Genomic DNA, 17487 nt, shown 5'->3' on the forward strand with positions numbered 1-17487 from the left:
GACGTTCCCAGCTCGAATTTGGGGTACTGTGGACACAATTCGATGGTATTGGCCTCCGGGAGCTATCCCAGAGTGCTCCATTCTGACCGCTCTGGACAGCACTCTCAACTCAGATGCACTGGCCAGGTAGACAGGAAAAGAACCGCAAACTTTTGAATCTCATTTCCTGTTTGGCCAGCGTGGCAAGCTGCAGGTGACCATGCAGAGCTCATCAGCACAGGTGACCATGATGGAGTCCCAGAATCGCAAAAGAGCTCCAGCATGGACCGAACGGGAGGTACGGGATCTGATCGCTGTTTGGGGAGAGGAATCCGTGCTATCAGAACTCCGTTCCAGTTTTCGAAATGCCAAAACCTTTGTGAAAATCTCCCAGGGCATGAAGGACAGAGGCCATAACAGGGACCCGAAGCAGTGCCGCGTGAAACTGAAGGAGCTGAGGCAAGCCTACCAGAAAACCAGAGAGGCGAACAGCCGCTCTGGGTCAGAGCCCCAAACATGCCGCTTCTATGATGAGCTGCATGCCATTTTAGGGGGTTCAGCCACCACTACCCCAGCCGTGTTGTTTGACTCCTTCAATGGAGATGGAGGCAATACGGAAGCAGGTTTTGGGGACGAAGAAGATGATGATGAGGAGGAGGTTGTAGATAGCTCACAGCAAGCAAGCGGAGAAACCGGTTTTCCCGACAGCCAGGAACTGTTTCTCACCCTAGACCTGGAGCCAGTACCCCCCGAACCCACCCAAGGCTGCCTCCTGGACCCAGCAGGCGGAGAAGGGACCTCTGGTGAGTGTACCTTTTAAAATGCTATACATGGTTTAAAAGCAAGCATGTGAAAGGATTACTTTGCCCTGGCATTTGCGGTTCTCCTAGATGTAGTCCTAAAGCCTTTGCAAAAGGTTTCTGGGGAGGGCAGCCTTATTTCGTCCTTCATGGTAGGACACTTTATCACTCCAGGCCAGTAACACATACTCGGGAATCACTGTAGAACAAAGCATTGCAGTGTATGTTTGCTGGCATTCAACCAAAATCCGTTCTTTCTCTCTCTGTGTTATCCTCAGGAGAGTGAGATATAATTTATGGTCACCTGGTGGAAATAGGGTGCTTTTCTTCAGGGACACTCAGTATAGCCCATTCCTGCTGGGCTGTTTGCCTGTGGCTGAACAGAAATGTTCCCCGCTGTTAGCCACAGGGAGGGGGGAAGGTTGAGGGGGTAGTCACGCGGTGGGAGGAGGCAAAATGCGACCTTGTAACGAAAGCACATGTGCTATGTATGTAATGTTAACAGCAAGGTTTACCCTGAAAGAGTGTAGCGACTGTTTTATAAAATGTGTCTTTTTAAATACCGCTGTCCCTTTTTTTTTCTCCACCAGCTGCATGTGTTTCAATGATCACAGGATCTTCTCCTTCCCAGAGGCTAGTGAAGCTTAGAAAGAAAAAAAAACGCACTCGCGATGAAATGTTCTCCGAGCTCATGCTGTCCTCCCACACTGACAGAGCACAGACGAATGCGTGGAGGCAAATAATGTCAGAGTGCAGGAAAGCACAAAATGACTGGGAGGAGAGGTGGCGGGCTGAAGAGAGTAAGTGGTGGGCTGAAGAGAGTAAGTGGCGGGCTGAAGACAGGGCTGAAGCTCAAATGTGGCGGCAGCGTGATGAGAGGAGGCAGGATTCAATGCTGAGGCTGCTGCAGGACCAAACCAGAATGCTCCAGTGTATGGTTGAGCTGCAGCAAAGGCAGCTGGAGCACAGACTGCCACTGCTGCCCCTCTGTAACCAACCGCCCTCCTCCCCAAGTTCCATAGCCTCCACACCCAGACGCCCAAGAACGCGGTGGGGGGGCCCCGGCCAACCAGCCACTCCACCACAGAGGATTGCCCAAAAAAAAGAAGGCTGTCATTCAATAAATTTTAAAGTTGTAAACTTTTAAAGTGCTGTGCTTAAAGTGCTGTGTGGCATTTTCCTTCCCTCCTCCACCACCCCTCCTGGGATACCTTGGTAGTCATCTCCCTATTTGTGTGATGAATGAATAATGAATGCATGACTGTGAAGCAGCAATGACTTTATTGCCTCTGCAAGCGGTGATTAAAGGGAGGAGGGGAGGGTGGTTAGCTTACAGGGAAGTAGAGTGAAGCAAGGGGCGGGGGGTTTCATCAAGGAGAAACAAACAGAACTTTCACACTGTAGCCTGGCCAGTCATGAAACTGGTTTTCAAAGCTTCTCTGATGCGTACCGCGCCCTCCTGTGCTCTTCTAACCGCCCTGGTGTCTGGCTGCGCATAACCAGCAGCTAGGCGATTTGCCTCAGCCTCCCACCCCACCATAAACGTCTCCCCCTTACTCTCACAGATATTGTGGAGCACACAGCAAGCAGTAATAACAGTGGGAATATTGGTTTCGCTGAGGTCTAAGCGAGTCAGTAAACTGCGCCAGCGCGCCTTTAAACGTCCAAATGCACATTCTACCACCATTCTGCACTTGCTCAGCCTGTAGTTGAACAGCTCCTGACCACTGTCCAGGCTGCCTGTGTACGGCTTCATGAGCCATGGCATTAAGGGGTAGGCTGGGTCCCCAAGGATACATATAGGCATTTCAACATCCCCAACAGTTATTTTCTGGTCTGGGAAGAAAGTCCCTTCCTGCAGCTTTTGAAACAGACCAGAGTTCCTGAAGATGCGAGCATCATGCACCTTTCCCGGCCATCCCACGTTGATGTTGGTGAAACGTCCCTTGTGATCCACCAGAGCTTGCAGCACTATTGAAAAGTACCCCTTGCGGTTTATGTACTCGCCGGCTTGGTGCTCTGGTGCCAAGATAGGGATATGGGTTCCGTCTATAGCCCCACCACAGTTAGGGAATCCCATTGCAGCAAAGCCATCCACTATGACCTGCACATTTCCCAGGGTCACTATCCTTGATATCAGCAGATCTTTGATTGCGTGAGCTACTTGCATCACAGCAGCCCCCACAGTAGATTTGCCCACTCCAAATTGATTCCCAACTGACCGGTAGCTGTCTGGCGTTGCAAGCTTCCACAGGGCTATCGCCACTCGCTTCTCAACTGTGAGGGCTGCTCTCATCCTGGTATTCATGCGCTTCAGGGCAGGGGAAAGCAAGTCACAAAGTTCCATGAAAGTGCCCTTACGCATGCGAAAGTTTCGCAGCCACTGGGAATCGTCCCAGACCTGCAACACTATGCGGTCCCACCAGTCTGTGCTTGTTTCCCGAGCCCAGAATCGGCGTTCCACAGCATGAACCTGCCCCATTAGCACCATGATGCATGCATTGGCAGGGCCCATGCTTTCAGAGAAATCTGTGCCCATGTCCTGATCACTCACGGGACCGCGCTGACGTCGCCTCCTCGCCCGGTATCGCGTTGCCATGTTCTGGTGCTGCATATACTGCTGGATAATGCGTGTGGTGGTTGATGTGCTCCTAATTGCCAAAATGAGCTCAGCGGCCTCCATGCTTGCCTTGGTATGGCGTCCGCACAGAAAAAAGGCGCGGAACGATTGTCTGCCGTTGCTCTGACGGAGGGAGGGGCGACTGACGACACGGCTTACAGGGTTGGCTTCAGGGAGCTAAAATCAACAAAGGGTGTGCCTGTACATCAAGGAGTATTTCAGGCAGGACTGCACGGAGGGTTCCAATAAGAAATGGTGCACCAAAGTTATCGTTGTTATTGGAACAAGGAGGTTAGCCTGGCCTCTGATTGATACATGGCTAGATTAACCTCGCTGTGCCTTCTCTGTGACTGACTGCAGTGTGATCTAGACAGGGGAGGAGGAAAATGAGTCCAAAACAAATCTGGTCTATTTCTTGTTCTGACCCACTCCATCTATCCTTTACATCTTTGGCTGGCAGCAGACGGTGCAGAAGGACTGCATGCCATCCACATCTCATGGCTGCTTGGCAGAAGATGGTACAGTACGACTGCTAGCCATCTTCATCTCTTGCCTGCCTGGCATAAGATGGTACAATACGACTGCTAGCAATCCTCATCTCTTGCCTGCCTGGCAGAAGATGGTACAGTACGACTGCTAGCAGTCCGTATCGCCTGCCCGCTCACCATAAGACGGTTCAATAGGACTGCAGGACTAAAGAGAATGACCTGGTCAAGTCACTCCAAATTTAGTCCCTGCGCCCATGTCTGCCCAGGCGCTCCCAGCCGACGTGGCCAGGAGCACCTCGGACACGACGAGGACGACTACCAGTTGTATTGCACCGTCTGCTGCCAGAAGGCAATGGGTTGCTGCTACTGTGCAGCAAAGCCGTACCGCGTCTGCCAGCACCCAGGAGACATAGGGTGACGGTTACCTGAGCGGGCTCCATGCTTGCCGTGGTATGGCGTCTGCACAGGTAACTCAGGAAAAAAGGCGCGAAATGATTGTCTGCCCCTGCTTTCACGGGGGGAGGGAGGGTGGGAACGGGGTCCTGACGATATGTACCGAGAACCACCCGCGACAATGTTTTAGCCCCATCAGGCATTGGGATATCAACCCAGAATTCCAATGGGCAGCAGAGACTGCGGGAACTGTGGGATAGCTACCCACAGTGCAACGCTCCGGAAGTCGACGCTTGCCTCGGTACTGTGGAAGCGCTCCGCCGAGTTAATGCACTTAATGCACTTAGAGCATTTTCTGTGGGGACACACACACTCGAATATATAAAACCGATTTCAAAAAAACCGACTTCTATAAATTCGACCTAATTTCGTAGTGTAGACATACCCTTAGAGACATAGGTTTAGTTCCTGTCTCAGTCATAGATGTCCTCTGTGACCTTAGGCAAGTCACTCAATCTAACCTTTGCCTTAGTTCCTCATCTTTAAAGTGGGGATACTTCCTCACCTCATGGGAGTGTTCTGGTGATAAATTAAGAATTGTGAGGCACTCAGCTACAACAGGAGAGCCATAGAAGTACATGGATAGTAAGAGTATTACCCTTTGTTTTTTCCTTCATTATTGCAATCCACAGTAGTATCCCATTTGACTATTTTAGTGCCGTTATGGACTGGTAATGACTTGAAAGATTTTTCTACAATAACAATCCCAAATCCTTTCACTGATCAGTCTGCTGGATGACTGTTCCAGTTAGCACATATTCCCTGGCATGATGACTTGTTGTCAAACTAGTTATTTATTTTTATATTTGTCTACACTGAGCTACATTTGCCACCTGTTATCCCAATTACATACATAGTCCAAATCCCTTTGAATCTGATTGTATTGTTCCTCACCTTTTGCTCTGACTCCAGTTTTCATACCAACAGGAAATCTTACTGTTTTCAATCCATTTTCCCAAATCACCCATGTACAATAAATAAAAGATTATAAAAGTGGTGCATGGGGCACTCCACACATAGGGTTAGATTCTCCTGTGATGTCTTAGTGGAGCAAAACAGCCACAACATTCAACTAGACGCTTTAAGGATTCCCTCTTGGTAAGGGAATTCTCAGGCACCATAATGTCACCATGCCAGCTCCAGTCGCTTTGATTTTTTTTAGTGGAATCTGATGTGTTATTCCATTTTGGTAACTTCTAGAATAGCTGGTACTTCGTAGAATGGAACATGGAATGGAGAAATGAAGAAAATGGTGAAGAGGTGGGGACTGAGCAACAAGGAAGATGCAGGACATGGAAAATAGAATAATCATCAGTCCTTGGGGTAGAAAGGAAAGCCAGGCTATGGGGAGCTGAGAGACAGGGCTGAGCAGAACTGAAGAGAAAACTGGATTAAAAATAGATAGGCATGTGTAGATTAGTGAGGGAACAATTGTTTGATGTTTGTATCAGTATAACAGTTTCATAGATTTCATAGACTTGAAAAGCCAGAAGGGGCCATTAAATCAGCTAATCTGACATTGTGTATATCAAAGGTCACTAAATTTCATCCAGATACCCCTATCAGGGAGCCCAAAGACTTCAGTTAGACCAAAGCATTAGGTGCATTAGGATGATAGGTAGTTAAGCATCTATATATGGTCTATATCCTCACATACTGGAAAGGTGAAAATGGCAAAAATAATGCAAAAAATATTAATATTTATTAAAAATAAGATTGCATTTCTATTTATATTGTTCAGGTTGTTGCTGTCATATAATAGACACCCCTAACATCACCTTTAACAAGTTTAAGCTATGCATACAATCATATTCTTAATCATGATGTTTGTAGGTAATTGTTAGTACACATTTTTCCAGAGTTGGTTATTTGATTTCATGAAGTACAATATCAAGCAAGTTGAGTGAATTCCTGAGGGATTTCCTTGGCCTGTTTTGGTCAACAAGACCTGGATCTTCATCGTTTCATATTTATGCCATATCTAACATAGTAGCTATAACACAATATTGTATGGGCCAGATCCTCAAGTGGTGAAAATTGGTATAACTTCATTTATTTAAATTTGTATAAACAGATTTATGATGTTCCACTTGATCAAATTTATTCATAGTTTTGAATATTGCTATTTTGACACCTTTTAGTCATCTCATTTTATTTAACCTCCATTCTTCCAAATAAATTTTCCTTAAGTCAGTGCTGCTCCTTGTTACAATATATTGCATCTGTCCAGTGTCAATGTATCTCTTCTACCCGACTAGCTACCTGAGTTTAGAAAGGGAAATTTCCTTTTATCACCACTTACTATTTATTTGGTTTTGTGACAGCAATGTTAAAATATATTTGATATGACTATGGTTACCTTGGCGCACAGGCCCACAGTCAGTTTAAAAATGAGCATTTCCACTTTGAAAATGTAACTATGTGACTTCCAGGGTGTTTTAAAGCACTCTCTTTAAAGAATTCAGTCAAGTTATTATACAAGACTTCCCTCCCATCACTCTATAGTTTTTGTCTCCAATCAAATTATAGAGTTCCCTTCACTGAATACCAAAAGTTGATACTAATATTTAACTACTTTTGAATGAAAAGCTCTGGACTGTAATTGCTTATTGCTTTTAAGAAACGATATGGCAGGTTTGCTACATTATCATTTTTAGTACATTTTATCAAAGTATAGCTATACATTACATTTATTACTTCACATATTTCCATGTTTAGTTCCCATTTAAGCTCAAACACGTATATGTTCGGGAGCTGAGCTTTTTAAGCCTTATGTAAGTTGAACGGTTCCACAACCATCCTAAATGCTATTATTGCTATCCAGTAACTTCCTACCAAACAGGAAATATTGTCACTGTCTTTGGCAGTTATCTTTCTTCTTCCTCCTTTTTGTGATCTGTATTTGCTAGATCTGTCATTTTTCTTGTCCCCCACTTTTACTTCATCACCACTACCACTGTTAGTTAGTTGGACTCTCTTCCTTTCTGTCTTCTGTGAATATACTTGAATAGCCCTTTATTTGTGGATTAAAATATTCTTTACAGTCTGAAGTTTAATGCTAATTATTTGTACTGTGGCTTCCTTCTGCATTTTTATAATTGTCTCTATCTTCTCCCTCACTGAACTTCTTACATTTTAAAAGTCTTTTACTGCTTGCTACTATTAATCTTTAAAACCATACTTGCATATTGGCCCTCATTGCCTTATTCACTCTTTGAAAGTTATTTTTAGTTTGGACAGCAGAAAATGATTTATAGTTTGACCCTTTTGTGGTCTTTATTTTATTTATCTGCCTCCCATCCTTTTGTCACCTCCTCTCTATGTCAAAAAAAGTTCTCACTTCTCATTCAGTCCTTTTCTAGCAATCCCTTCTCTCTTTGTGCTCTCTCTTGAAAACCCTGCCTCTTCTATTAAATTTTCCCCTCTCTGATCTGAACATAATTGTTGATTTTCTAGAGCAGGGATTGGCAACCTTTGGCACGCGGCCCATCAGGGAAATCCACTGGTGGGCCGGGATGGTTTCTTTACCTGCAGCATCTGCAGGTTTGGCCGATTGCAGCTTCCACTGGTCACGGTTCACCATTGCAGGCCAATGGGAGCTGTGGGACACGGCGGCCAGCACATCCTTGAGTATTGGGCTAATTCTTTTTGATGTGTTTTTTTTTTTTGTTTTGTTTTTGTTTTTTTGTAATTAATCTAAGTTCTACTTCTAAGCAAGCTTCAGTTGAGGAACCTTTCATTCGTCTTCCAACATCTCAATTATCAACATGTTTGAGTTAGGCAATGCTGTACATGGTGGGTAAAGTAGTTAATGTATTTTTAAATGTCTAATAAATTCTAAATTATATAAATAGCTAACTAAAATAAGCCATAACAAACTGTCTAAGTTGAGCACCATTTAAAAACACAACAAAACACTCTGGTAGTTAAATGCCACATTGTGATAATTCCTGTTTTCAGTGTATGGAACTACTGTGATAAAGTAAAATACCACAGCTTTGTTATGTCAAGTTTTTAATTATACCAGCTGTAGATACCTTTTTAATACAACTCACTTAATATTTAATTTCAATCAGTTTCTTCTCCCAGTTATTATCTGAATGTATCTTTTAAGCAGAACTGTTTTCTACATAACTAACTTACGATCTTCTTGGGAGAATAAGAAGGTGAATTAGTAAGGTTATACATTTGAAAAATCCTTTTATGCAAGACCATCTAAAAGTGTTCAAATATAAATCAGAGAATTCTTCAAAAAGAAAATCACAAATTTATCATGACCATTATAGAAGTGATTGGTGAAAGACATTTGGTGAAGAAGTACATTACAGTTTTATTTTAATAGTACAAAATGACAACCTATTGTGTGATAAACTTCTCTTCATTATTGATGTACAACATCAAAAAGAGACTGTACATACGGAACACCCACTTGAAATTGATATTAGAAATTAGACCTAAATTCTTTCCTCTGATCCAATACCGATCTCCTATTTGCATTTTAGAACTCTTATTTATATCTCATGTATTCTTCCTGGTGAACTTCCATTCATTTTGATGGAAGAATCACTACTACTAAAATATGGACATATTACAATAGAGATGAGGAATTGGAGATGAGAATTTTGCCCTAAAAGTTACATAGCTTAGCTAAGCAACATATATTAATTTTGATATTAAGTAATTTAATTAACATAATTGTAAACCAAGATTTGATTGCAAGGCCAAATTGAAGACAATGGTGCCACACAGGTTTAACTGAGGACAGAGGGTGACAATTAAACAGAGGGAGTTTTGCTGTTGACTTCACTGGGGCCAGGATCTCACCTAGAATTTGTAAACAAGGGGGTTGCAAATTCATTTGTAGATTTAGGTCTGCAGAATCTTTGGACTAGTCTGCATAGCAGGTTGTTGCACTGTAAGCTGGAGTGTGAATCTATAGTACACTAGCTTGCCACACCCTAACTAGTCCTGTACACAAGCCCTTTATTACAGGTGATGGTGTTCAAGTTAGATATCTCAAATGTGTTAGCAGAGCTGGCAGTTAGAAACACTTTCACTTTCGTTGTAAATGGCGCAAATTTGATACAAAAGGCATTGAGAGGCAATGCACATACAATTCCATAATGCGGTGTTTACAGAGTTACTTTTCAATGCTAACTGGGCCTTAACTAACCAAAGACCCAGTCCTGCAAGGTATCATTGACTTCACTGAGAGTGCCATCTGCTGTCTTCATGAAGGTACTTGGCACTTTGTAAGACTGGACCCTAACAGTTAGTTTTACAGTATGGTTTGGTGGATATGCTATGTTGAATGTATCTTCCAAATTCAAAGAAATAGACTTCTGTGAAAGAACATCACTACTGTTGTTTTTTTTTGTTTGTTTGTTTTTTTCTGCTCTCTTAGAAGTGGGTGTAGGTTCTGATGTTTAATGAGGAAAAACAACTGTTCTAGTATTTCTGGAAATGGGTTTTAGTATTTTGCTCTTAACCCAGCAAAAGTTTATAAAGTTAAGTAGACAAAAAAACAAAACAAAACAAAGAACTTTTTTAACTATAAAAAAAACAGCAGTATGACTATAATGACTGGTTTTGGGAGAAGGAAAAAAACATAAACCAATTATGAATCCATATTTATGGTCATCCCATAGTTCCCTATCTTCCATGTTTACTTTCTCCTGAATAGTTATTTCATTGTCTTTCTGTGGAAACAGTCTCTGGGGTGTCTCCCTAGCTTGGCTGGGGCCCGCACTGTGCCCAATTTCCATCATGGGGTTGGCTTAGTACAGGCCACAGCCTCTTTGTTCTGGTGTTGGCCTTGCCCTTTTGAGCCTGCTTACATTATTTCTGGGTGGGGGAAAAACAAAAGTTCAACACAAACCAAGCCCCTCCTGGGGTCAATAACAAGGCCAAAAAAACCCCAAAACCAAAAAACACCAACAACCCAAGTCTGAAGCCCACCTTACTTCAGGAAGCCTAGGTAGTAGCTTTGTTACCGTTCTTATGACTGGGTAGCCAAGTCATCCCCTCTCTATTGGGTTTACCCCTGGGGTTTGCTGGACTCCTGGCACAGCTGGGAGGTTTCTGGCATGAGGTTTCCTCCTGATATTCCATGAACTACTCTAGTCACTCCCTTCTCTTATGTACTGCAGTTTCTTCCTTTTAAAGCCCTCCTCCCTACCATGTATGATTGACAGGGCCTGAGGGGTGGGGCTAATTTTAGCACAGAGAGCCTCTGAAGACCCTTCCCCGTCAGTGTGGGGATTATACACTCTGTAACAGTCTCCCTCTAACCAAATAGATGACTCTTGGGAACTCATCACCGTATCATTCAGGGGAATTCATTCAAAAGCAATTCCAGGTTTTCTGTGCCTCAGGGAGTCAGAAACAATGAAGCTTAACTAAACCCAGATTCCCTGTGTGATGGTACAATTTTTGGAGTCCCCTTATATGATAATAATACTTCTCTACCTTACCGACCCTAGAAGGCAGCCCTCCTGCCAGCCAAAGAGAGCTTGATGTAGTTTTCTACAACTTCAAAGCTGGCTTTTGCTTTAGCAGGAAAGGGTAACTTACAATCAACAACCTCAAGTCCTTTCTCCAGGAGCTGAGCTTCCTGCCTCCATACTTCAGCTTCTACAGGGAGATCTTAAGGGTACTTTTAAAACATTTTTTAGGTATTAAAGATCACTCATCACAGGTTATTCTGACAGTAGACTTCAAATCACAAAATACTTCTCCAATTATAATTTCAATGTCTAAAAAATGCCAAAATTATTCACTTAATTCACTTATTAAACATAATGTACATATACATATATCAGGTTTCAGAGTAAAAGCCGTGTTAGTCTGTATTCACAAAAAGAAAAGGAGTACTTGTGGCACCTTAGCGACTAATTAATTTATTTGAGCATGAGCTTTCGTGAGCTACAGCTCACTGCATCGGATGCTTATGCTCAAATAAATTGGTTAGTCTCTAAGGTGCCACAAGTACTCTTTTTCTATATACATATATATGCATAATATATAACTATACATTCTTTGGGATGTATATGTGTGTGTGTATATATATATATATATATATATATATATATATATATTTCTACCACTATAAATGTGTGTATGTATATGTGTGTGTGTGTGTGTATATATATATATATATATATATATATATATTTCTACCACTATAAATCTGGGCTGTCAGTTAAAAATGTTCATATGATATTTTCCTTCATAATGAAAGACTGGGCTGTAAGCAAATTAGAATAACTTTATTTGAGAACTGAATTATTAAAATCATATGCATACGTCATCCACATGTACATTTTCTACGGTGTTATCAAGTTAAAAAAAAATAGTTAGGTAACTTTTGTTTTGGTAAAGAATCCTAATAATTGTGGATATGGTCTTTCTGAATCCTGCAAAATAGTATTTGAGGTTTCATTAGACTATTACAAGTTTGGAATTATTAAATATTTTTGGAAGGTATCGTTCCCTGGATTTAATTTATTATATCAAAGTTTTAATGATCTACATGCAGACAATATGCAGGCAAAATAAACAATAAAAACAAACTCAATATTTTTTTTTCTTTTGTTGTTGTGATAGAACATTTTAAATTGCAAAGATACACTCAACATGTAGATATAATTAATTTTTAACTATATGTTAGTTATTTATGTTTGTGTATGTAAAATTTTCAGTGGGATTGAGTGCCTACGTGATTTAAGAGAAAAAGTCCTATTAATTCCCAATGTGTTTTTGAAAACATCCTTTTTCTGTACATATTATTTAAAGACCACATGGTGCCAATCACAAACATATGTGATTTCTCCCCTTTGCTAGATCAACATTTAAGCTGTATACTCCTAACACATATACACATGCTTAATGTATATATATGATTAGTTCCACTGAATTCTGTGGGGGCTACTCCCAATATGCAAATTTCAGCACATGTAAGTTTTTGCAGGATTGGTGTAATTTTGTATATGCTCTTACATAGTGCCAATCATACTGTTAACACTTAACAAATAATGAAGAATAATTAGATGTAAAATGAAATACATAATGTAAAATGATGTGTACACACTGATGATCCTGATCCGTTGGTTTGATTCTATTCTGGCGGAGTCCCATTCACTCTAGTAGGACTCCATGTGAGTATAAGAGGTTGCCCATGAAGAGTAGACTGTAGGATGGGATTTAAATATATTTGAGATGTTTTCCACATTAAAAAAAACCCTCCTAACTCTCTTGTTTGCTACTATTGATCAGATTTAGACCACAGTGAATAATTTTTCAACTCTTCTCTCTACCCCTCCCAGGCAGGACATGAGATATAACAAATGCTATTATGGAATTGAAAATCAATATACTATAATGCATCACATTTCATAAATACAGGTTATGTGTACTGTAATTTATCATGGAAACACATAAATGCTGAAAGAGTCTCTCTTAATATTCCCCCTTTAATTGGAATTTTTGAAACCAAAACAAAACATAAAACAAAAAGTTGAACCACCTACTGTTGCAAAATTTATTTTTAACAATGGAACATAGGATTGATCCCTACTATCCACTACTGATATGAGAAATAAATTATTTTTTTCTGCTGTCCCAGTGGATAATAGGGTGAAAATTAATATACACTTAGGGATAGATTCACAAAGAAACTTAGGTGCCTGGATACACAAAGCCTGAGTTCATCCACCATTGGCCTGGCACGGCAAACCGCGGTCAGTGGGAGCTGCGATTGGCTGAACCTGCGGACGCGGCAGGTAAACAAACCAGCCCGGCCCGCCAGGGGGCTTACCACAGTGGGCCACGTGCCAAAGGTTGCTGATCCCTGCCCTAAACAATGAAGGGGGAGAGTTAGGCACCTGAGAATGATTTACAAAAGCCAGATGGTAGAAGACTCCTTTCCTAAGCTAACCAGTGAGAGTTCCCAAACAGAAGCCCTTCCCCTTGTCTCACATATAGGCACCTGAATCTGGACTGCAATACTCAGCTGGGAATACTCAGCTGCAAACTCTCTTTTGTGATGCTGGCAGTCCAGGTGCCAGCTCATTCAAGGTCCCAGGCCTCACTGAACACTTACAAACCAGTCTGTCTTACTTGTGAATAGTGTAGTTAAAACAGATATTAGTGTTATAAGAATGTATTTAGTGTTTAGACTTTATGGAATTGCTTGTAGGATGCTGCATGTATTAATCCTACTTTTAATATCTCATTATCCGTTGGTGTAAAGTAATATTTAAGTGTTTGCTCTAGAACTGTAAAATGTTTTATATAACTCACCAAACAGGAAAAACAGGAAGAAGAAAAAAACCCTCTCATGTCTTTTTCTTCATTGATAAAACCCTTAGTTAATTTACTACAGGACTGGCTACTAGCATTGTCTTAGGTATGAGATCTAAAATGCAAATTGTCCTGGGGAAAGTGACCAGTCCTTTGGGACTGGGAATAACCTGGATATTTTGTGATTTTTATTGTAAAGTGACTGTCTTTCACAGAATCAAGATTGCCAAGGTAGGAAGATAGATCGAAATGTCCAAAGGAACTGTCTGTGACACCATGTTAAGTCTATATAGGGCCTATATAGGGAGACCCCTGATTCAGACCCTTCCCCCCCAACCACTGGACTAGGGATGTTCTGCAGTGGGTATCTCTTAATCTTTCCTGTTGAAGAGTCATTCTTATTCTTGCTCTTTCTCTCTGTAGCCCAATGATTCTTTCATTATCTAATTCCCCTTTTTCTGCCCCAGCCATTTTGTGTAAACTTGTCTATATGAATCTGATCCACGCAAGGTCTGAGCACACTTACTAGATTGGGTCCCCATGCAATTTAGGTGGAAGAATGCCTGCCTTCAGACAGTTTGTGAATCGCTCTAGGACTTAGGCATCTGCACACCTGACACAGGGATGCAGTGTGCAAAGTCAAAGGCAGAAATATAGGTGATTAGGCAACTTTTACTGTACAAATTTGGGAACCACATTTAGGTGCTTACAGGGTTTGAGGGGAATTCCAATGGGGCCTGATTATGGGATTTAGGTGCCTATAGTGTCAGTTAGGTCCTAGGTCCTTTTGTGAATTTAGTCCTAAGTATTAATTGAATGTAGGAATCATTTACTATATGAGCAATGACTGCCTCTATCCCTGGTAGTAGTGGCCTTGAGGGGCCATCATGTTTTACCATCTTAGGTACGGGCCTTGTGTTCATTTATGGGCAATTTATCAGGTTTATGTGTAGAGTGATATGTGATAGGTCCAGAAAATGAAGAACTGAGTCCTTTGGGTCCAATATTCTTAAATGCCTAAGGGGAGGGGACTATTGTCCAAACAAGCTAAAACCAATATTTGAATCAGTTTTGTAAACTAACTTTTGCAATGAATATTGCCTTCTTTTCATGTGTTAATATTTACTTAAATATTTATTATTTTTGAAGTACTGCTCCTCTTTATTTTAGTTTCTCTGTTGGCTATATGTAGTGTGTGCCTTTGTATTTCTGTCTTCATATTTTCACATTTTATTTTTAGAACTTGACTATATCTGTATCTCTTTTTGACTTTATTGACTGACATTCAGGAACACCTTTAATATTAGTATTCAAATAATTCAGAGACATACTGCAGCAAAAAGTACAGATATTTTCATAGTCGATTTGATTTATGTTGGAGACCTGCATATAGTCTACCATTCTATTTCTATCCCTGGGAACTTAAACTGCAAAACAAAATTTGGTTTTTATATTATACAGGAAGACACATGGATTTTTCGTCACTGAGGTCTGTCATTAAGACATCTTAAAAGGGGCATTTTATTGAATGTGCTGTCTAAATCAGCTTTCCCATCAATTCTGCAGCCATTTGTAGTCAAAAGTAATGAGTGCCTCAGCTGCTGCTTCATAGATTTCAAAGTAATATATTAGAAAATCAAAGTAAGAGTGCAATGAATGGAAAGTGCACTGAACTCCAGATAGCAATATTGATACTTTTTTTTTCCTGCTGAGGCAATTACGGCAAACAGCAAATACCATGTTTGATGTTATTAGCTGCTGACAATGTAATTATTTGAAGGGTTGTCACAAAATGTTCAATGGAAGCAGTAATACATAGCACAACATAGAGCTTTTTAACAAAGAATTTTAAATTGTTATTAGCTTTGAATTAAAATAATGCAAGCATTTTAAAAATAGAAATCAAATGTGTGTTTTTTTCTCTATAAGTCACTGAAATATTAATGCAATCACAGTCGGCTCAAAGAACTGATTCCCATTTCAGAATATGGAATACATTCTACATTTATGTACACACATTCACCCAAGCTTTCTTTGGGGTTGAATGAGTGTAAGTAAGGGCCACATTTTGTTATTTCTATGATATGGGAAGAACGAAGTACCAAGGGCAAATGGAAAGATGTAAAAAGAAGGCAGGCAACATGTCCAACCTGGAGCTAAAAGAGAGCTAAAGAATAGAGTGGGGAGAAGGAAGGACTGGAAGACAAAGGAGGTGTAGAATGATAAAGACAATGAAGGATGAAAGAAAGGAAGAGGACCAGGAATTGCAAACTGCTACCCAGCCCCTTTGCTTTGGTGGACCCTATAATCACCACCCTCATTTTTATTGTCAAAAGTTGATATGGCCATATGATGGACATAACTTTCCTTTATAAATAATTGTTTTCCCTTTCCCCAAACTATAAGCTGAGATGACAATTACATTTTCAGTTTTCTGTTAGAAAAATACAGTCATTAACTACTGACTTTTGTTCCTGGAGGTGGAAGAAAGCTTTTTCACCACTGATCATACCTGGACAATGTAACCATTTAAAACTGTTGTTTAAGGCAGACACCTGGATGAATGGACAGACACTACCCAGGCTAACTAGTTCTTAATTGCATTTCCCCCTTTCTAATCAGCACTGCAGTGTTCTCGCACAAGTTAACTTTGCGGGAGCAGCTCTTCATCCAGGTGCTGCTCTCCTAAACATATACTAGTTTTTGCATATGCAAAAATGTGATACATAGCTGGGTGTCATCCAACTATTGTTGACACCAAAGCCTATGATGTTTCTTCACCTCTCCAAGTAGTCTCATCTAGATATTGAAGAAGAAGAGGCAAGATAAGTCCTTGAAGGAACCATGCAAGTGAAGGCTTTTGGAGAAGAGGAGCAGGTACTCATTACTACTTTCTTGATTCTTTGAGGAAAGAATGACTGTAGGGTACAGACATCTGCTTCAGCTACATCATGTAAGCAAATCACAACAATCTGTGTTCAACCAAAAAACTTGTATTTGATGTTCAAACTTCATTATTATTACTTTATTTTTCATGCCATATTCACTTCTTAATTTCATCAGAGTGATAGCAGACATGGACAAAGCACTGCCTCCATTCTCCCCAAAAGCAACTTGCCTTTAAATGCATATGGCTTGATAACTGTATGGAAATGGGAAATCCTGGAAATCTCATGGGATTTTTCAGCCTGCTTTTCAGACAGGAGATTCCGTTAAGTTTGGGTAAACATTTGGACATTTGGATGCAAATATAAACATACTGAAGTTCATCCAGTGTTGCTGTTAAGTAAGTGGTGGTAGTTATTACAGGGGAAATCACAGGAGCTGTGAAAATGACCGGGCAATTTCTTCAACATGAAAAACAAGTATGGACTCCCTTATAATGAGCTACATTGTAAGTTTGCAATCTGTCCTGTATAACTACACCTCCCCAGAAGCAGAATAATAGCATAATCACAGTTCCTCTGAGGCTCCTCCCTTGCTTTAGGAATGTATAAGTAACTGCATGTCTTTCTGTAGAGAACCTTGCTTTTTTTCTGAGAGCTCAGTCATTGATTCTAGGTAGAGAGCTAGAGCTCATCCCACTCCTTACCCACTTCTGCTGCCTCTCAGGATATGTCTACACAACACTGTCCAGGTTTAAACTGCTGTCTACACACAAATAACATTATGCCAGGATTCAGACCCAGGATCCTAGGATGCCAGGCGGGTGGAGGGTCCGAGACTGAGTCAAGCTGGGACCCACCGTTCAAGCCCAATTGTTTTGCTATATAGATGTGAGCCCACTGGACTTGTGCTCTGGGAGTCAATGAAAAATACCCCATAGTCCTACTGGCCAATGTTCTTT

General features: G+C 41.0%; 1 protein-coding gene across 1 annotated transcript in view; it reads left to right on the top strand.

Annotated features, from left to right (window-relative positions):
• Positions 1 to 28: 28 nt before the first annotated feature.
• Positions 29 to 17487, top strand: part of LOC140913172 (uncharacterized) — a 92588-nt gene continuing 75129 nt past the window's right edge. The window contains exons 1-2 of the mRNA XM_078853666.1: positions 29 to 782; positions 1370 to 1891. Of these exons, the coding sequence (XP_078709792.1) occupies positions 200 to 782; positions 1370 to 1891 (1105 nt within the window). The 5' untranslated portion in view covers positions 29 to 199. The remainder of the gene's footprint in view (positions 783 to 1369; positions 1892 to 17487) is intronic.

This window comes from Lepidochelys kempii, chromosome 1, assembly GCF_965140285.1.
Source record: "Lepidochelys kempii isolate rLepKem1 chromosome 1, rLepKem1.hap1, whole genome shotgun sequence".
Taxonomy (NCBI): Eukaryota; Metazoa; Chordata; order Testudines; family Cheloniidae; genus Lepidochelys; species Lepidochelys kempii.